Raw genomic sequence first — 20,842 nt, 5'->3', positions numbered from 1 at the left:
ATGATGATTGCAATGTTTCTGGAAGGCATTAAAAYGCTTTATAATTCCCAGCTCATTTTAAGATAACCTCTAACAATTTCTGTACCTTTATATGTAAGTCTAACACTTTATATTTGTGTGAAGCCACAAATGGTAAAGAGTAAAATCAGTACCAAGTGAGAAGTSTCCTGCAGACATGCAAGATAAGCTACAATTGAAACGAGGCACAGTAAACTCAGCTACCATGGATGCTTCTTTAGCATTATCTGTACAAGGGATGTACAACAATGCTAATTTCTGAATTAGCTTTTTGTTATTCTAGACAAGGGTGAGTTTACTCTCATTATATGAGTGCAGAAGGGGCATATGGAGCCCAAGCCACTTTCCAGAAGAGGAGGCTCTCATACCAGTGACAACAATTTCTTCTTTATGTTCCCTGCCCGAGAAATCTTTTAGCAGCAATTACAGTATCATGCTAATTTCTATACACTYTATGCTCCTTCTATGTACAAAGTAGTTTTACATTTTATTATATTCCATTGTACAATTTTACACGGTACCGTTACCATTTCAATTCATAGTTCAGCAATTCAGTACMTACTTAGATAACTGCCTTTCCACGTACTGTTACACATTTAACCAAAAACAAACAAACACAAGTAGAAAACAAGCACAGTGGTGCAATGTCCAGGCACTTTCAACGTTGCTCAGCAAAATAAGCAAGCACCCTGTTTGAAAGCATGGCAATTTTTAGAAAAAGAAAAATGAATCTTTGCTTATCAGGGATTTCTTTCTTTTAACATCTTTTGCACTGTTCCAAGTATTCCTGAGAAAGCTGTGTAAATATCACTGGCATGTTTATATTTCAGCAGTGGGTCTAAGGGAACAGTAACCTCCATCCCCAGATGTTCCACTGATTGCACAGAAGACGTGGAGGGAGTCATGCATCCACGGCGAATGCATCGTATCTTCGTGGTACATCTACACCAAAACAAAACAGCCCCGGATTCAGTACAAGCTCATCATTATAATCCAGCTTTTTAAAAAGGCATGCAAAAGGGATAGCCAACCTTGTCTTCAAAGCTGTTTCGCAAAGGCAGCATAACAAAGAAATGAGAAAGAACAGTAATTCAGCAATTTCTGTAGCATGCATATATATACTCTGTTATACAGCACTAGACAGTTTTCAGGTAAGACTACCCAATTTAGGAAGGAAACAATCCTCCCTGCGTGGCAACTTCTTATTATAGCCTAACAATAACAGAATTGCTGTGTATTCTTTTCTAAGAATTGCTCCCCAAGTAGCTGTCTGCATTCATTTTTTATCCTGTCCTTCATCAATGGGCTCATAAACAGTTTCTGGACACCAATATTCTGTCACTCTGAGGTTTCCTGCACTTACTCAGCTGCAGTTCACCGTTTTTTGGTGTTTTTTTTGGAWAGATTATAGGCTGATCCAGCTGGCAAAATAGGTGTAGAGTCTTTGAGTCCCTGGAAATACTTAGAAAAAAGGTATAATATTTGTAATGAGAACCCTAAATGAATCTGATTTCCTTTCTATGTTTAACTGAGGAACTTTGCAAAAGGACAAAGTGTTTAACAATGTACTATCATGAAGAAMAATCCTTGTAAATACTATGTTTTAAACTGTCTCTGAATGTCACATAAAATCCTAAAGAAAAAAATGAAAAGTGTACCATTCTTGGCGAGTATTTGACTTTGATGTTCAGCTGTTGTAATAATATTTTGTCCTTTAAGCAAAGAGAACAAGGCAACGAATTTGTAAATATATGTGTGTATATATATAAATATAGGTAATARAGTGTGCTTTAATAATGCTTCTTTGTTCAAAGATAATCTTAACTATTGTATTGCTTAGATGCAAAACCATATGATTTGTTTTAACTTTGAATATGGAGAGTCCAGAAACCACARAAGTTCCAGCAGCTGCAGGCAAATTAAATGCCTTGGAGAGGTTTACTTGCAGGCATTTTAGAGTAAGCAGGTGGCAAATTCCTATAAACAAACATTTATGAGCAAATTCAGCAGTGAACTTGCCACTMTGAAAGTGGGGAAAAAAAATCTGAATGTGCAAAACGAGTAGTTGGCCTGCTAAGAAAATGGTGGTTGTGGAAAGAAGAGCAGGGAAATCTCATAACAAAAGGGAGATGGAGCAGTCACTTTTCCTCATTACACTCCAAAATTCATCACCATCATGAAACTGCATTTTGTTTCTCTGAAATGACATTACGCTCACCTGTGCCAACACTCTATTTGATTCCTTTAGACATTTAAAACATGTGTCAATTAAGTAAAGACAAATACTTTAACAGTGCTTATAAACAGCATGTTGGCTTTAGGCCAAAATTGAAAGTAAATAACCTTTAAAGAAAAACAAAAAAAGGAACTTAGGCAGGATATAACAAAGGAAACCAAACTTTTGCTAGCAAATTTTGATCTGTTATTTATCATGGGATTCTTACCACATAGAAAACATGAGACAAAACACGGCACAGTGTTTCTGGTAGCCACGGCACGCAGGAAACTACCAGTTCTACGGATCTGTGAAGACTCCACCCTGAAGCATGCAGTATAGTAACACCATGATGGGGCTTTCAACCCACAGGAACCGGTTGTTAGGAGTTCCCCACAGGTATCATTTACTTTTTCACATTCAGTGACTGATGTTTTTACGTTTTGCAAAACAGCATGAGGAGAAACAGCTCCAGGGGTACGTGGTACGTGCCTGTTCGTGGATGATGTCAGACAGCTCTTTTACCATATCCCTAAAGTTTGACTTTAGGCCCTCGTGGTACTCCAGCTGGTCCTCCTTAATGAGCCGCTCGTTGAGGTCCAGAGCGATTCCGCAGGCTTGGATAAACTTTCTGCAGATGAAAGCGAAGAGCTTGTGGCATTRCAGTTTACACCAGCCAGGCAGACAAAACTCTCCTTTTTTCCAACGTTTGAGACAACGCAGGTCCTAGGGAGCAGCTCCGGCCCCATGGAGCAGGTGGTGGAAAGGGACTGGTGGGAAGGCATGGGCTTTCCTTGGAGCCTGGGCTCACAATAAGTGCAAGGTGGCACCTGGACACCCGCAGTGTGACAAGTGTGACACAAGGTCACCCTTCCCACCTGCTCTGGCCCTGCACGTGGCTTGTAGCTCACAGATACGGTTAACTAGGTTACTCATACACCAAAGGAAAACAGGAGTGGCCCCAGTTTGTTCCTTCCACAAAGTGACCGGTGAGTGGAACAGGAGTCACCAGCACCCTGTAAGGCAACAGGGCAGCTGGTGGGCACCTAGTTGCTCCTGAAAGTCCATGGAACTCCATGGGAAAGGAAGGTRGGGAAGCACCTCGTCCTGAGAGCAAGCAGGGCACTCCTTATATAATAAGGAACATTTGATCATTCGCACCTGCTGATTTAGGGGGCTGACAAACATGCAATAAAAAACAAGTACTACATTCTAACTCTACAATTAGCTTTTATTACATTAGAAATCCTACCTGAACATTTCTTTTAACTCATTGACCTTCTTGGCAGGATATTTGCTGGACTGGCTGTCACTTAGGAAAGCCCTAGCATAGGCCAAGGGACCAGCATTAACCTGAAAACAGAAGCAGTCATTTATGCTTATAACTGTTTCAGCAATTCAGCTTAAGTTCATAGTAATTTTGTTATACTTGAAAAACAGCAGTCTATTATTTGAAGACCACCAACCTGGCATTATACAGGAGACAGCTAAAATTTCTAAAAGTATTACTTTTTTATTTTTTTTTTAACCTGAAGATAAATGGAGATTAAAAAAAAAAGGCAGTTAATTTCCTCAAACTTTTCTCTTATTTCTGTTTAGAGAGCAGTGCGGTCTTAAAGTCACATACCTAGSGAAGCCAGGTTCACAAAAATGGCTAAATCTGCTTATGGATTGCAGTGCAATCTTCAAGAATTAAAAACATTTCAGCACCACCCACTGCAAACTCATGTGGAGACACACTTGTACTCGGCATTGCRAATACAACTGGACAAAACACTTATTGCCCTGAGCCAGCTGCTAAGGTACAACTGTACGTGGCAGGTTAAGTTTTGAAGGCGAGATTATTATGGCTGCAGTGCAGCAAGCAAAGCAGTTAATGATTTCTGGAAAGTAAATGTGCTGCATTGCCTGGGGATGACTCACTCCGAGATGTGCATATAAATGCAATTTTGAATGGAGCTCTGGTCTTACCTGCACAGAAACACAGCCTTGCAGCTTGAGTTGCAGTTGGATCATATCGACATCGCTGGCAGAGCAGAGTTTTTGCAGCTCTGCTGTCTTGTCTTTTATCTCATCAGTAGCGACATCGATTGGTTTTAAATTAACCTGATGTTCGTAATTGACTGGAATTCTCTTCTTCACATATGGAAAGGAGTTGGAGGCTAGCAGAAACAGCAAATGAAGTTTATAGGTTGAAAAGACTTTCAAGAAGTGGGGCTGTTCATAGGGAAAAAAAATACAGGCAGATCCTTGCCCTCTGGGTCTTACTCAGTGCGYATGAAATCCTGAAACAAGGCATCTAATCTAACAGCATTACTTACTCATTCGTCAGCATTTGCACACAGAAATACGAAGAAAACCTTCCTCTAACCTCCTCCTACAAATGAGGATAATGCATCACTGTTCTGAATAAAACTGAATTTCTGACTTGTTTTGGATATTTCAACGTACTAAAACATTCTAAAAAAGAGGTTCTGATACCTACTGTCCCACATTTAGATGCTTGTACTTACTAGTTAGAACAGTCCTTTTTTTACACTGTTCTTCCACACTGCCGTGCTTTTTGCCAGATAAAGTATAAGGAGTTTCAAACACAAATCTATTGATATTGTGGTTTCTTTCAAATTCAGTCTTTCTTTCAGAAATTTCTTTGTCGTCAAAGTAGGGCTTCACATAGGTCACTTGAATATGAGCATACTTAGGATCAAGGTCTTTAACATTCACCTGTGAGATAAGAGGATTACTTATAGAAGGACAAAGGCTACAAACATCACTGATATAATCAGTTAATTTATCAGCTGGGATCTGCTTCACCCTGCTGTCGCAGACCCGCTGCTTTCAAGTAAAGGACACACAGAACTCTCCCTTTGACCCCAGCTGCGATGGCAAAGGGCTAAGGCCATCAGCTGGCAGATGCATGAGGCACACGGAGGTGTGGCATGAGAAATAYCTCATGTGGTGCCAAACAAGGCACGTCTGGAGCAGATAACCGTATCACCGGATCAATCGATGCAGCACATGCCTGACGTSCTTAGCCCTAACATGACCACGTTGCTCCCAGGCCACGAGCTAGTGTCTGTGCAGCACTGTGCCGTGGCATGCAAAACTGCAGGCTGGTGCAAAGCAAGTTTTGGGAGCCCCAGCACTGTCTGTAAAAGCCCACACRTACCCACTGCCCAAGGAGGTGCACACCCTCATATAGAGGAAGCAGAAGGAGCTATGTCTGTAGCATCTACAGACTTTATGCTCAATGTGATAGGGTGTTTTAGATTGGTGTGCAGCAGGCAGCCCGTGCAGGAAGAGCTACACAAGTGGGATCCATGTCCGGAGAATCCCTCAAACTGCACCATAACAAGGGGGAAGGAGCAGGAGGCTGCAAAGGATTTTCTCTTAGACACGCAGTGACAAAGCCACAAGTAACCCTGTTTCCAACCATCTGCTCCTTTGGGCTGGGTCCTAACGCCTCCTGACAACAAGGCTGAGATGTGAATTGCAAATTTCCAAWTCGTAATTCCCAGTTCATTTATTCCCACCTGGGATCCAGACAGTCTAATATGCAGCCATGATGTTCACTGCTAATAGCATTTTTTCTTTAGCTTGTTTGTTCTGTTTAACGTTACCTTGTTAGAATCCTGGATAATCTTTACAGTCTCTGACCCAAACTTTTCTCCATAAAGCTTAAGAAGTCTGAAGGAGATTTCCGAGAGGCCCGTCAGCTTGGGTTCTTTATAGATGTATTCCTTCCCATCTTCTTCTTCAAAGAATGTCTAGCATGAATTTCACACACACAAACACATACAAAATAAAAAAGTGAGAAACAAATGGGTTTCTTCACTTGGGAAACTTTATTTTAGATTTGCTACTTTGAAAAKGAGTTTGTTCTAGCAAGGTTTATATAATTGTGTTTTGCATAAAGTGTCATTGAACGTGGTTTGTTTTGCAGATTCCTTCAAATAGTGTGTAAAAATGAAGTTCCTTAAGCAGCATGAGCATGCCATTGCTGAATAGAAAGGCCTGAATAGTACTGATAGGAAATCTAAACAACGTGGAAGGGGAGTTTGGCCAGATGTTGYCTTTTAGAGAGTGCAGAGAGAGGCAAGCAGGATTGAAAAAAGTCCACAAAAACAGAGTAGAAAGACACACAAATTGAACAAAGTCTGAGAGCAGTGACACATGAAGTGTCTAGAGAAGACTTTGTGTAGGCTGAAAGGGACTTGAAGCAATAAAAAATGAAATGTGCTGCTTCTSKCWWKRYWWSWSWWRYMWWGMSAGAAGTGGAACTTGGTGTGTGTGCTGTAAACAGAGATAARATTACACCAAAAGCATCTGTCTGCATTGTCAATCCTGCCTGTAATGGGAACAACCAGAAGGCTTCATGCTTTGGCYGGTTATTCCAATTAGAAGTTGTGACAGAATAATAAACTATCTCTCTATTGTTGACATACAAATCTGGCAAAGCTTTAAAACAAAAATCTGGATCGTATATTGGTCATCAGGATACTATGTTATGTAGCTTAATTGGGGGAGCAGCAAACTAAACTCTAGCAGCTGTTTCTTTTAATCTGTTGTTAACCTTATTTGCCTTGTAAATAACTAAAGTTGAAGATAAGACAAGGCCAAAGAAAATTTATACTGCTGTAGCAAAAGCTAGTGCTCAAATAGGTTGTATGTGTAATGATGGTGGTGTTCCAGTGTCCAGGATGGTTTCAGGAGTCTATGCCACCTCATCTAAAAGAGGGGACCAGGAAAGACAGGGCTCTTATCATTTACATAACATATTCTAAAGAGCATTTCTGCATCATCCCCAGCGTTAAGGGCTCACAAGCAGAAGCAAACCCTGCAGAGACCGATGGAATGTGAGAGATGACACATTTTATTGGACCAATTGATAAAGCTGGAAAAAAGGCAGCTGCTTTTAGGCGCAGAATATTCTAAGAGGTCTGATAAGAGCATACTTCTTGGAACTCCAAGYCCAAATCTTTTCCATTTTTTTTTCCAGTGACTTCAGCTAATTAATAAAAAATACCACCTAACCCTACAAACTTGTAACTGACACTGCTACATATATTGTGCTCCCTGTTTCTCAGGTAACTGCTCTATTCTGCTGAGGTTTGTAAGACAGCAGCAATTGTCTGTAAATTAAAATATCTGATACTAATACTAGTTATATAACTGATAACACCATGGTATATAGTATATACTACACACACCAAATGGATTTGTGAAAATTATAATCATGATTACACWGAATGTGGTTTTCTGAACCTACTAAGCCATTTCCTAACTGCTGRGTTGCTTTATGAAAATCCTGCCTGCAAGCTACAAGCTTTACAATAATAAAGYGCTCCTAGAAAGGCAGAGAAACACTGGCCTGAAGAACGTAATATTAAAATGTTTATGTATAAAGTCCCGTGGCTGCACCCCAAAGAGCTAGCAGGCTTTTCAGCTGCAAAGCCTCACAGAACAGCAGCTTTTTAGGACAGGATGCCAGATGAGTRTTAGACTGGCAAGCTGGTTTATACACTTACTTGTCCATAAAAGGCCACTCTGAAGAAGGTTCCAAGCAGTCTCTTCCTCGAGTGCATTACCTCCAGTATCTTAGCATAGGCTCCATGAAGTGTTCTGTACAGCTGAGTAAGTTTCTGGAAATCAAATATTGATGTCATTAAAACAGAATTATGCAAGCAGGAAATTATAGATAAAACACTGGAAGTTACTGAGGTATCTGAATCCAATCCTATGGGGACTTCAGCCTAGAATTTTTAGAGAGGCTCATTTTTCCTTTGGGAAAACCTCAGTTTTAAACACATGCTTAGCTTCAGGTCTGAGAGGTGCCACTGATTGCAATAAAGCCACTAATCTCAGTGATAACAATTGATRATAAAATTAAAACTGAGATAAGAAGTAACTGAAAACTGAGATAAACCTAGAGTCTCAGCACGCCCCTAGGCTAAGCCTTTAAGAGTAGAACATCTTGCACTACTATAGCCAAAAATTCTGATTAAAAACAGCCTTATGATATAAAAATAGATCAAGGCTTCCGCTAGCTTCAGTTCTACAGTTGGATGTTATCCTTGCGTGGAAGSGCACATGGGAGAGGAGGGGAAAGCGAAGCACTATTCCGCAATCCAGCAACAACTGCTCTGGAGCGAGGATCATAGCAGGCGATGGGAAGTGCAAAGGAGAGGRTGGGCTGGTAACAACTTCCTTCGTCCAACACTTGTTGCTCAAGTATCTGCAGATTTAGCCCTCTTTTTGAACAGTTCTCGCTCTTTTTTAACCTTAGAGTTCTAAAGTCTTTATGCATTAGAGGACATAGAGAATCAGTGGCTTTGATAGGGCATGGGATGGAGAAGGACAGCATTATATTGGGGAGAGGGAATTACTTCCTAATAGGAACCTTCTGTATCTAGGAATCCTGTAGCTTTAACAATTACATTCCAGATTATTGCTGGACACATAGCAATGCCACACAGTACTTGACTGACATCAAGCCATTAACTCATAATTTCTGAAATAAGAAAAAAAAAACAGGAAGCTTTTTAGCAATCTAGGAAATTACCCGAGATGTATAAAAAATGCCTACCTCAAATTCACGCCGCTTTTCATAAATAGGAATGATCAATTTGGAAACTTCAGAAATTGTTTCATAACGCTCTGCCTTCCACAGGCCGTCTATACATTGCTCCAGCAGCTCCACTAGGACTTCCTATGACAGCAACCAAATCGGTCTTGTTAATAATAAAGTCAAAGTTGGAAGCTTCATATAGCTCAACATGTTCCAGCACACGTTCCCACAACTACGGATGTTTAAAATCTGTGTGTTCCTGGCCTTTTCAGAGGTATTTTATATTTCAAATGGGAAAAAGCTGAATTATTTTAAACAAATTTCATTTTWAATAAATCATTGGCAAGTATGTTTATTTAGATACCTCCAAATGTATTTACACATGTAAGAAGCATGTGTAAGAAATGTGTGCAGTGAGCAAGGACAGGCACTGCTGAAGATTCTCAAACCTAGCCTTGATGAAAAGACAATCTAGTGTTGAGGTTGCAGGGCCACCTTGCTCAGCCACGTGGCCCACCCAACACTGATGCACAGGGATGGTGCAGAATTAATTGTGAGGCTTTATGCCTCACAGGAGGATTGCTCTCCACTGACCTGATTCCCTGTTATGTTTTCTGGACTGTTCTGCTGATGTATGTGTCTGTCTGTCAGGGCAGGACTGTATTTGACTCACGTTCTGCTCCTCCTTGAAAATTTTGTGCTGCAGTGCCCTTCGCCAGCAGAATTTGCATTCGCATAACGTGGCAGGCAAATTTGCGGTGCAGCCTTTTCAGTCTTAGTATTAGAGGTCTTTCAAAGGAACCAACAACTTCCACCAGTTTTACTGACCAGAACTTTACCCCTAAGATCCTTAAATACCCTTTTCTCCTGTGAAACTGTTACACGATATTCTTCCTTACAAGTGCCAGAGCACCAGTATAATTTAATATAGCTCTCACACAATAAGATCTAAAGCTAAATCCTAAGCAGTTATCGAATCTTAAATCTACAGGTCTGCATTACAGCACCTCACCTCACTGTAATGCACATCCATCATCCCACCATCTTCTTTCATTGCACCTTCTTCATCAATGTTGGGAGTGATCTTCCTGAAGGCAGTGCACCCACTGGAGAAGAGCTCTGTGGAGGACAAAAGCACATAATGTTACAGAATATATCTCAAATGCAGCATGCTTCAACAGCCAGCAAACAGTCTAGCTGATAGGGAGATCCTACAAGCAGCGGGAGACCTGATTCCCATTTTTGCTACTGATTTGCTGCATGACAACACACCAGAACTTCCTTGGCCATTCTTCATGGTAGTCACTCCTAGTAGGTCACCAGCACGAAGGACAACAGATCTTCTAGCACRCTGGCTGGCGGTCATCTTTAATCAACCTAACGGGCTGCAACCCACTAAGTTGGAAAGACAAGTGTACATTTATGCACAGAATATCTGAGGAAAAAAGACTATTCCCAGATGCTGGAGAGCTGGGTAATAAGAGGGTAATAAGGTTGTCAACTCCAAGCAGAAGACACGTTTCTTTATGCACTCTCAACTTTGAATAATTTGGCCTACCTATGTGTAAAGAGTGGCAGTAATGGAAATAGTTCATTGCATTTTCTTGATATCCCTTTGGACTTGTTCCTCTTTTTTAAGTTCTTGTTTTATAACTGGCTTTGGTCAGCAGTTTCCCATGTATAAATAAAGAATGACTCGTTTTCAATCCCCTATGCTCTTTAAATAGGTGATATACATATCAAAAATGTTATATACATATCAAAAAAAGTTCTGATTTTTCCCCACTTGGTTAACACACAATACWTAATTCGGAGGGTCTTCAAGTCCCCTGAGCAGGCCACTCAGAGACCTTCCTATCAAAGGCAGTGTATGTYATCAGCTTCTGCAGGCCCTTAACTTTCTGCTACCTTTTAAATGTTAAGCCAGTTCAGCAATACTCCATCCATAGAAATGAGGTAAATGTATCAACTGTTAAATAGATATTTAAAAGAAAATTTGCAAAACAGTGTTATTTTAGAGTGGAACAGTCTACCTTTACTTCCTGTTTTGCATTAAACCACAACCCCTYTTTTCTTCCCCCCGCCCCGCAGTGGTTCATTACCTATTTGTATAGTTTGGGTACAATCTCATTTTTTGACTGAAATCCAACTATAGTTTTATGTACCTTCAGAGATACTTCTACTGTGATGAATATACTGAGAGTCAGTTTCTAACATGTGCTCCCTCCTCTGAGTACATTTCCTAAAGGGAAATACATGTGAATATTTAAACTGAGATGCACCCATTCTTATTTTCTTCAGCAAAATATGATCTTCTGAGTAGAACTGGCCAGCCTAGTAAATGTCCTTGCTTGAAAATCTGGATTAATTTCTATTAAAAATCCCCATCTTCTGTCTTTGTCAACCCATGCTGTGTTATTATTTCCTTTTTAGCTTGTTTAAAAACACTCTACAAATATTCATTTACCAAATCTTTAAAAAGATTCTGATCCCCCCAGAACCCAAAGGCAAAATGTCATGACACTATCTTCGTGCCCCTCTAACAGCAAGCACTTACTTTTCCTGTGAAGAAACTCTGCAACGAGGGCTGCTACGTGAACATAACACATGGCTGCCTGAAAAGTACAAAGGAAAAATTAAAATGTCATCTGTACATCTGTCTTCTTGTGCACCATAACTTTAATTACACAATTACCTCCGAAAAGTCTCCATTTTTCACATGAATCTTTGCCATGCTGTCCAGCCAAGTTTTGCGGAGCTCTGGAGTGCTCGCATAAGATTTTGCTAGGCTGTACTGCAAGTCTATCAACATTTCTGGATCCTTTTCGTGTTCTTTCATTTGGGCCGTAGCCATGAGCACTGTACGGATTCTCTTTGTCAAATCCTTGACTTCAGAAGGAAAAGCAGTTGCCTAACACGAAACAAAACCAGTTAGAAGCAAACACAGACACAGAAGGGGTTCCAGCCTTTGTCAAAGATRGACCATCGTTACCCTTTGAGCTGTGACCTGAAAATGCAAAGCACTGGAGATAACTCCCGTTTAAACCTTTTGAACTCACGCTGCGTACGAGGTAGAGCATTACATATGCAATGACAWGCATTTTACTCTGGGTATGCAAATCCTAATGATTTTCTGTCTGATCTCTCCATGTCRAGCACAGGGTGTCTGGTTATTCCTATGCTGACTTGAGGCAGGTACCTTGGTAACCTGCTGGGTTGGTGTGAGAATGAGCCAGAACTGCTCCACGCGTGTGAACGTCACGGAAAGGGGCTTTAAGCCATTCCTGAACTAGGTTTCAGTCATTTAACATCCGCCTTGGTAASTCTCTGATGTGGTCACTCTTTACTTCCTACAGAACCGAAGAACTACATCTGTAGAGCTTCCCACCATAGGAATGTAAAATAGGGAAAGTGGAAAAAAACAGTTAATCACAAAATTACAGACTCTAGTCCAATCCCCTGCTCGGAGTAAAGAAAAAGTAGACTGACTGGGGAACAGCCAGYCAGGCTCTGATAATTTCTAAGGACACAGATCCCACCTCATTTCACAGCCCTACCCTAAGGCTACACCAGTCTCTTGGGGAATGTTTTGTCTCCATGGAATTCCCCATGCAGAAGTTTGTGCCAGTTGCCTCCTATCCTGTGACTTTGCAGAGCAGCCTGACTTCACTGTCTCTACAATCTCCCTTCAGCAGAAAGTCGTGGAGTTCAGTGAAACCCTTTCAAAATAAATATCCAGGCATAAAAGAGAACCCAGGTCTTTGTCAGGTATATCCTAAGTCTAATTTTGTTACATCACAATTCAAGTCCTAACTGTGGTTTTCATTTCACCTTTAGGTCACAGGATGATCACACAACTGTAAAAAACTTTCCACTTTTCTCTTACATCTGTAATATAGGGTGCACAATGGAGCATGCTGTAGCAAGAGTATGTTGTTCAGTGGGTTGGGTAGAAGACGTTCATTTTAATACAAAGGTAGTTAGTTGTTTCCCAAAGAAACAGAGAGAGTAAAGTGAAAACACATCACAACCACTAAGCCCTAGGAGAGGGGATTTTCTTCATATTGCTGAAAATCAGTTAGTTAATTTTGCTTCTAGATAATCAATACTTCTAGGCAATAGCAATGTCAGGCCCTTCCTTATCATCCCTCTCAATGCTGTAGGTTCTTGGAAAGCTCTTTGGATAATCTTGAAAGCAATGTGCTGCACAAAGGATAACCTGAATTACAGTGCTCCCTCCTTTTGGCTTTAAGCTTGATAGATGGAACACAATCTGCTATGCAGCTGGCCATATTGCTGTTGGCATAAACTTTGTTTACTGAACAAACAGAGCCCAGTATGAGCTTATAAATTATACAATTCCATTCATTAGTTCTACCCTTAAACACAATCTCCTCGAGTGCTTCCCCACTCCTGCCCCCAGTAGCTGATAGCATGTGACATGATTTATTTTCTCCAACTTACCTTCATAGGCCTGTCGCTGTTTGCAAAGTTGTTGATGATGAGCAAGGAGTCCTGAAACCTTGTCCCACCACTGAGTGCCACATCTGCTATTAATTGGCTCACTGCAATTATTATCTGTTGGGAAAGAGCAAGGGGTTTATTTAAACAAGTCCTTGCAGAGGTGTTTTATTGTCACAGTTACATAAGACATTTATACAAAAAGATCACGTCTTTCTCACAGTGCAAGTGATTGTTGTTGTGGCTTCGTTGTCACATCTCCCAGAGACAAATAGTCTCCAGAGTACCAAACAGCTTTGCTGAACAGCAAGTTCACACAATTAGCAATATAATGTTCTTGATACAAATCCTAATGAAATAATTAGTACATCACTTTTCTTCTGTGACTTATTACAACCCAAAGAGTGTTCATCTGCCAATCTAAATATCTAATTTGCCTCAAAAAAAAAAAAAAAAAAGCAACGCTGCCAAAGCAGCTCCAGAAAAACAATTCCTCTTCCTGAGACAAAGGCAGCTCTTCCTGCTGTCCTTCCAACCCCATCCCAGTCAGCCTCCAGGGCAGAGATATGTCTTTTAACCATGACTCCAAAAAATCAACAGCTTGGAGTCTGACTGGGCCARTCAACGAAAAAGGAATGAAGAAAACCTTGGAAATCAAGAGGATTTTTGACCAAATAATGGCAATATTTGCTTTTTTCAGATGTGCGTGAGAAGTTTCTCTGGAGACATTAGATGACATATAGCTATTGGGCCGATATATAGTCAACCTCTTGAAATGCAAGTTGATGAAATCGGAGGTGGACTGCTCTGTGCGTATTTTCTGATCACTGACCTGAAGATGTGTTCTCAGAAACGTTCTCCTCTTGGTGAACTCAAAGTTATTTCTCATCAGGAGATACAGAAGAGCAGAAGCCTCATTCCTAGTGGAGGCCAGCTTGGACGTGCAGCACTTGAGGATCTCGTAGCAGAGGGCAGCACACATGTTCACCCTTCCCTTGAAAAACGCTGAGGGAAACTTCACAAGAYGTACACAAGCGTTAGAACACGCACAGCTAAATGACACCCATGGGGCTCGGATGGATGGAGAAAGAGGGGTTATATATTGGTCTCTAGCTTGAATGGCCTGTACAAAACCCCTACCAGAGTTCTGTGCTGAAAAGTACTTGTGGGAAKGAACCCAGGGCCTATTTTTAAGCGTGTTTCCTAAAGCAATGAGGAAGGGGTGATCTCAGCCCGGGCTGAGGAGCAGGCGGCCGCGGCGGCCTGGCCTAGCGCCCCGCTGGCCACGGCAGCCTGGCACACGACTTCCCCTGGCACGGGCCGCAGTGGGGCTGGCACGGGAAGCACAACAAGGAAGGGTCTGGCCACGGCACGCAGCCACCTCCGTGGCCACGGCCGCACGGGGTGGCACTGAGGCTTCCTCATGGGGAAATGGAGGCTGTTTGGGCATGGCGTGTGGTGCTCCCTCCATGGAAATGCTCCCTTTTCAGTGTTTGATCCCTTAGTTGTCACTGAAGGGGTCTGGGGGTCCCGACACCTCTGCTCACTGAGGACACAGTGGTCCTCATGGGGGTCTTCAGTGTCCATCAGCCACATCTGCACCACGTGCAGATGTGCACACCCAGCACCATGTCCCGAGGGGACATGATGGCAAATACCACCAGGGTATTCAGCTGCATCCTCCATGTTCGAGCCTAGAGCCATTACCACATCCCTCTGCAGCAACTCCAAAGGAAAATCTATTCATGGGGATCCTACGTGCCAGGTCAGCTCCTTTTGGGAGATGGGCTCTGAGCAGACACAAACCCTCTTGGTGCCAGGGTCAGAGCAGCGACCGAAGGGTTTCTGCCTGCTGAAGACCTGGCCAGGTGCTGTCTGCAGCTCCCAGCTGGTAGGAGAACATGGAAACTGCTGGGAATGGACACGTGAGGGGCGGGGATGACCCTGTGTGTCCTGCTCCAGTCCGGGTACGGACAACCCAGGAGTCAATGCAAGTGGATCCCAGCCAGGCACAGGGTGGGTACCAGGACAGTGCTGGAGTTACTCAAACACACATGAAGTCAGGCTGCTGCAGGGCAGATCATCTGAGCCCCTACTCTGTGCACATTTTCCTTCACAACTTTTAATTTATGACCATTCACAAAAGTGCAAATATGTCTGTAACCAGCACTCTGGAAAGAAGGATTTGGATTTAAAAAAAAAACAAAAAACTAGCTTTTATTGATTCTTCCCAGTGAGTAAAACAGAGACCTCTCCCTTCCCAAATTCCTGGCATGCATGCAAGCAAGCCACATTCATTTAAAACCAAAAGCAAACATGCAAACAATTACAGACCTTGGTTGTTCTGCACTTTCTCAAGATTTCTTTTTAATATTTTTTGGCCTATCAAATAACCATGTTTAATGAAGAAAAAAATATTTTTAAGATGAATTTTGGAAAGCAGAGTTACAATGAAACCAGGGTTTTTTCTCCTCCAAAATCCACTAGCGATGTACACCAGGCTATGTGACACACTATGTGACATCAGATAAGAAGGGAATTGTTTCCAATAATTATTACCAGCTACAGAAAGCATAAAAATGACAACTTAGTCCCTTTTGAGTGCCTCAAAGGCATAGCTCACTTTTGTTTTACTTGACGTTTACACTGATACACTAACCAGCTAACAGGCATAAAAACACAACAGTGCAGTCTTCTTATGTCAAAACAAACTTGCAGAAAAACATCCTTGCACTTGTCATGAAACAGAACGACACTGGCTACTTTATCGATGCTTTCGGAATTAGAAAAGCACTTTAGAGGACTTAAAAGGAAGTTTGGAACCCATGCGGTTACAGAGTTGGCAAAGAAAACACTTCCTTATAGATACCATCTGCTGGGCTCATATCTTGCTTTTACAGAAGTAACTTTGTGTCCTGTCTTAGGGGAAATGTGAAAAACTAACTGAAATCAAATTTTAAAATCTCTGGAGAGCCATGATGTCAAGTGTGGATCCAGGCTGGCATAAAACCAAGAAAACTGCCCATCCTTGCAGCAGCAAAGGCAGCAGCCAGCATTACTATCATCACTACTTTGCAAAGTAAGCATGTAAACCCGAAGGATGGCAGGTTTTGAAAGTTAATAGTGGGAGCAGGCTGTGCAGGAGTGCAGGCAATTCACAATTAAACAGACACAGAAAATCAGCCAGGGAGGCAAGGAAAGTCTCTTATTTGCTGTAGACAAGAAACAAAAATAAGCCCTAGGCATATGCACATTAGCATTTAACTAGTGAAATGTTAGCACACACTTTTCCCACCTTCGTAGGGGTCTGTCTCTCTCTCTAGCATCAAACCTAGTTCAGTTATTAGTACGAGTCACCTTTGCCAGCAATGCTTCTGAGATGCATTTCTATCACACACTGTCCCAGCTGGCCGCAATCTTAAGCCACATGAATTTAGTTCATTAGGTGAACTTTGTCAATGCAGTGTTACCCTCAAGTGATTCAGTAGCTTTTAATTCATCTTGAATTTATCATAAAAGTGTAGCATACAAGCAATGGAAGTTGCATGCATAATCGGTCTAAAAGAATGTATTCATGAGAAGCAGCAGGTTTGGACAAGCAAGAAGGTCAATGTTAGCAATAGCATCAGTCACAGCTCTTATGCGGTTAGCTCTGACTCTGCTGGAGCTCTGGGGATTAAGCAACCTCACGGTGTTCCAGGGCTTGGGAAGTCAGAGGCTGYAGAAAGGTCTGTCTGGCCCCTACTACCCTCTCTCAAATGCACATGAGCAGTTCCAGCGTGCAAGTACTATTCTGGCAAGGGCTTTGTGAGCATTGTTGCCTCTTTGGTGAACATATATCCAGAAGTACCAGCTTTTTGTGTAACTGATGATAGTCACTAATAACAGCTTTATTATCAAGGCAAATAAAAAAGATTTCTCTGTTTCATGGCACACAAGGAATACTCACTGTTGAAATAGGCAATTTAACTTAGGCTTGTTTTTAAATAGGATAAGTATTTGTTTTCTAAAACTTCTCTTCTAACAGCACAAAATAGCAATTTAGTAGGTTAAGCATACTGGTCTGTTTTCTCATGCATATATAAATTCTACTGAATCTCTGGAGTTATGTACTACATACCTTGCTAATGAAAGCTCTTAGAGAGGCGAACACATGCTTAAGAGCTGCTTCTGATTGCCCATTTTTGAGAAAAGCAAGATGAATATCAAAAACCTTCTTCATGAGTGGATTATGGCCATCATTGCTTAAAAGCTGGGTCTAGAAAGCAAGGAGAGAATCAATTTTGCAGAAACTAGAGATGCCAAAAGCTAGAAATGACAGAGATAATTTTGCATAATTAATCACATCAATTCTTAAGCCAGATAAGGAATAGGGACATAGCAGAAAACAAAACAATATTTAACCACTTTTGCGTCATTAATTCCAAAGTCTCACTCAATTATCTGCACAAATTTCCACCAGTTCCCAGAGCCACTTTAACTAAATGAGCCTCTTAACAGCATAATTCACATTCTGTTTTTCCTACTTGCTTTTATGAACCTCAAGAAGAGTTTTTTTTTTGCAAACGAGAGAGAGAGAGAGAGAGAGAGAGAGAGAGAGAAAGAGAGAGAGAGAGAGAGAGAGAGAATGACATTAACATATCTTTTCACTGGAAAGATTCTTAGCTGCAGTCTATTGGTAGAGTTCCCTGGTTTTTACAAAAATTTGGCAGTTTGCACCTTCTAAGAACCCATCACCCTTTTCCCCCTATACAAAGATGGAAATCCTCTTTATCCTAGAGAGGATTAAGATAACTTGGTGTCAGAATGATTTTGCTGATATCTACTTTTTCTGTCTAAAGATTTTTTTTTCCTAGAACAGAAAAGGACGAGTTGGGTCCTTTCCAGAATCTCCGAATGTTCTTATTACTGGGAAGTCCCAAACAACCACCAGATGTGCATCTACAAGCTCTGTCACGCACACCTGATAACGATGGCACATACAAGCCCTGGGGGTAGCCCCTGCTCGTAGGGATCTTTGGAGCCCTGCACAGGAGACTTGGCACCTTCTGGTGATCTGGCAGGAACACAGAAGCCCTATATTCATAGGAGATCAATCACCTCTATTTGGTTGCTAATTCCAAGGTTGCCCAGGCTCTAATTTGTCTTTGACACCCTCTACACTTGTGGAGCTGGGTCACTTTACAGTCCATACTCTTCAATTGAGCTCCACCTACTCTATAGATAAGAAAAGCATCAGCATTTTTACTGCAGTATAGGGCACATTTCTGTGTGGTAACACTGTATGACCATAAAAGCAAAGCAGAAGCCCATTAAAGCGGAAGGGAATCCAGTCTATCCTGTGGTTTGAAAATCACATTGTTTTGTGGTTCAGCTATATTCAAAAAGAGGCAACTGTGAATGTCAAGCAAAATTTAACTCTTGTTGCTAAATTCTTCTGCTGTTACCAAGCTGTTATGCTGTAACTCAGTGTATGCATCAAGGTTGTTTTTTYCCTTTGTAACAGGAGCAGAGGATAAGACCTTTCTCATTCTGTTGGTCAATATATCCAAAAAAATAAAGATCTTCACTGCGCTTACTCTGAAATCCTTGTCCTTGTGACATTATGCAAGACACTGCTAGGAGCAGGACTCCTCTAACCACATTCTGAGGAAGAACTTTGCTGGAGCAATATTTCACCATTTTGCTGCCAACCTGGGGCTCTCTCCATCACACAGGTTTCATTCKTGCTAATGTCAATGACTGCCAGAAGTGTGATTCACAAAATGGAGAAGATTTATACTGGTGGTGCTGGTCCTGTCTGAACTGGTAATGGCAGCTGGAATGCCTCTGCCCAGAGACATTCGTGTGTAGCAATGCAAAGAAATCTGGGCCTTGCTTCCAGGCAATTTCTGATAAAAACAGACTGTTCTAAGAATGCTAGACCTCTATTTCCCTCTCCTCTGGTCCCTGTGATACAGTTTCCTCTTATTCTATTTTTGTAATGCCTACACTCATGGTAGTCCACATAATTTTCTCTGGTCTTGCAGTTTAGAACAAATTGTAAGATTGCGTAAGTGCGTAATTACTCTGAGATCCTGCAAAATACTCAGCATTTTGGAAAATAAACAAACTGCCAATCATTTGCCTGCCATTATCTGCATCTCTAGAACAGATCACCAAAACAAACACACACAAACAGAGCAYGCAACTCTACAGTATTCTTGATTTCAGTCCTGACCTTGAAACTCTGTGTGAAAAAAGAGATGGTGTCCAGGACTGTCAGGCACACTTCAGTGGCAATATTGCCCTCCAGCAATGCCTGGTGCACAATATCAGCTTCTGATGTGCCTGCATCTGGGGACAGAAAGCAAGTCAGGAACAAACAGTCCTCAGCAAGACAGCTCCCATAAAGCCTAAAAGCTGATTTATAAGGGTTCTCCCCTTACACTTCTCTGCATGCTGGAAGATGAGGCAAGAATAGCGAGACACTGAATTTGCCAGGTCYATTTAGAGAAGCTGTCTCAGCCTGATGCCACCCCACACAACAAAAGTCAGTATCTTCACTTAATCTGTCTTCAAAACCTCAAAATGAGGTGTCTGAGCAGCAACTCATGGAGGGGAAACRGCAGTATCTGTCAAGGGAGTGAAAYTCGGCCACGTGAAGAGACTTAGAAGCATGTCTTAGAGCATGTCTTGGCCAAGGTTTCTGCATAGGGCTGAAATYCTCTCCCAGGGCAGCTGTCCCTTTCACTGCCCAAACCAGAGAGATTCCTACACGCATTGTCCAMAAGGAACCTGAATCAAGACCAGTAAAAAGAGAAAGCTGTACAAGTCCTTAATCTCAGGGTTGATTTTTAAGGGACTGACTAAAATGTCACCACCCTCACTTCCCCAAATTGAGGAATGTTGCAGAGACACCAGTGATCCTGGTAGTTCTCTAGCTTAAACACCCCAAAGCAACAAGGAGCAAGCGGGAAAAGGCTGCATGCAGTTTTTAAGAGGCTAACACACCACAGTCCCACTTCACTCCTCTGTACATACTGTGATTAAGAGTGAAGGAGGTCTCCAAGCTGCCCARATGCTGAAGTCGTGCCTGCATCCCTCCAGGTCTGCTGCGGAGCACTGGCATCGTCTGGGATTTCCTATCGGCTCCCATGTGCTTGGATAACCAGGCATCGTGCACCCTGCAAGGGCAAGCTAAGRCTGAGGATTTGGACGAGCAGCAGCAGCCACCTCACTACAGGTTACATGGGGCGCTTGCTTGGGGTCCTGGCCACCCTCCAACGTGCTAACCTCATGCTGGACAAGCCCAGCAGGGCTGGCCAGGCTACCCTGGTCTCAGCAAAGCTGTTTTTGCCTGCACTCGGTGGCCCTAATGAAGCAGCAGAGCTGGAGCCCACGACTCGTGTTTCACCTGCACTGGCTGCAGAGCCATTGCAAACACRTGCAGGCAGCGGGGATCCCCGTGGTCTCATGCAGAGCACTAAGATGATGGGATGCTGCACTGGCTTCGAGGCAGTGAACAGCATCCCAGGCCCCCATCCCAGCCCTTCCTGCGTGCCCAGACTGGCCTGGCATGGGCACACGAGCTCCCTTCC

The 20,842-nt window shown here is 42.2% G+C and overlaps 1 protein-coding gene across 1 annotated transcript in view; it reads right to left on the bottom strand.

The window, feature by feature from the left end:
* Positions 1 to 267: 267 nt before the first annotated feature.
* Positions 268 to 20,842, bottom strand: part of DOCK11 (dedicator of cytokinesis 11) — a 74,549-nt gene continuing 53,974 nt past the window's right edge. Inside the window, exons 38-53 of the mRNA XM_026038908.1 lie at positions 20,286 to 20,428; positions 19,483 to 19,598; positions 17,383 to 17,520; positions 14,095 to 14,277; positions 13,266 to 13,379; positions 11,497 to 11,712; positions 11,359 to 11,416; positions 9,814 to 9,920; positions 8,820 to 8,942; positions 7,762 to 7,875; positions 5,854 to 6,000; positions 4,747 to 4,957; positions 4,205 to 4,395; positions 3,486 to 3,586; positions 2,726 to 2,864; positions 268 to 960 (exon numbers count right to left, since the gene is read on the bottom strand). Of these exons, the coding sequence (XP_025894693.1) occupies positions 838 to 960; positions 2,726 to 2,864; positions 3,486 to 3,586; positions 4,205 to 4,395; positions 4,747 to 4,957; positions 5,854 to 6,000; positions 7,762 to 7,875; positions 8,820 to 8,942; positions 9,814 to 9,920; positions 11,359 to 11,416; positions 11,497 to 11,712; positions 13,266 to 13,379; positions 14,095 to 14,277; positions 17,383 to 17,520; positions 19,483 to 19,598; positions 20,286 to 20,428 (2,224 nt within the window). The 3' untranslated portion in view covers positions 268 to 837. The remainder of the gene's footprint in view (positions 961 to 2,725; positions 2,865 to 3,485; positions 3,587 to 4,204; positions 4,396 to 4,746; positions 4,958 to 5,853; positions 6,001 to 7,761; positions 7,876 to 8,819; positions 8,943 to 9,813; positions 9,921 to 11,358; positions 11,417 to 11,496; positions 11,713 to 13,265; positions 13,380 to 14,094; positions 14,278 to 17,382; positions 17,521 to 19,482; positions 19,599 to 20,285; positions 20,429 to 20,842) is intronic.

Source organism: Nothoprocta perdicaria, unplaced genomic scaffold (assembly GCF_003342845.1).
Source record: "Nothoprocta perdicaria isolate Ctin4 unplaced genomic scaffold, notPer1 scaffold_22, whole genome shotgun sequence".
Taxonomy (NCBI): domain Eukaryota; kingdom Metazoa; phylum Chordata; class Aves; order Tinamiformes; family Tinamidae; genus Nothoprocta; species Nothoprocta perdicaria.
Note: the sequence above shows the minus strand (reverse complement) of the source record. Positions and strands in the feature narration are given on the sequence as shown.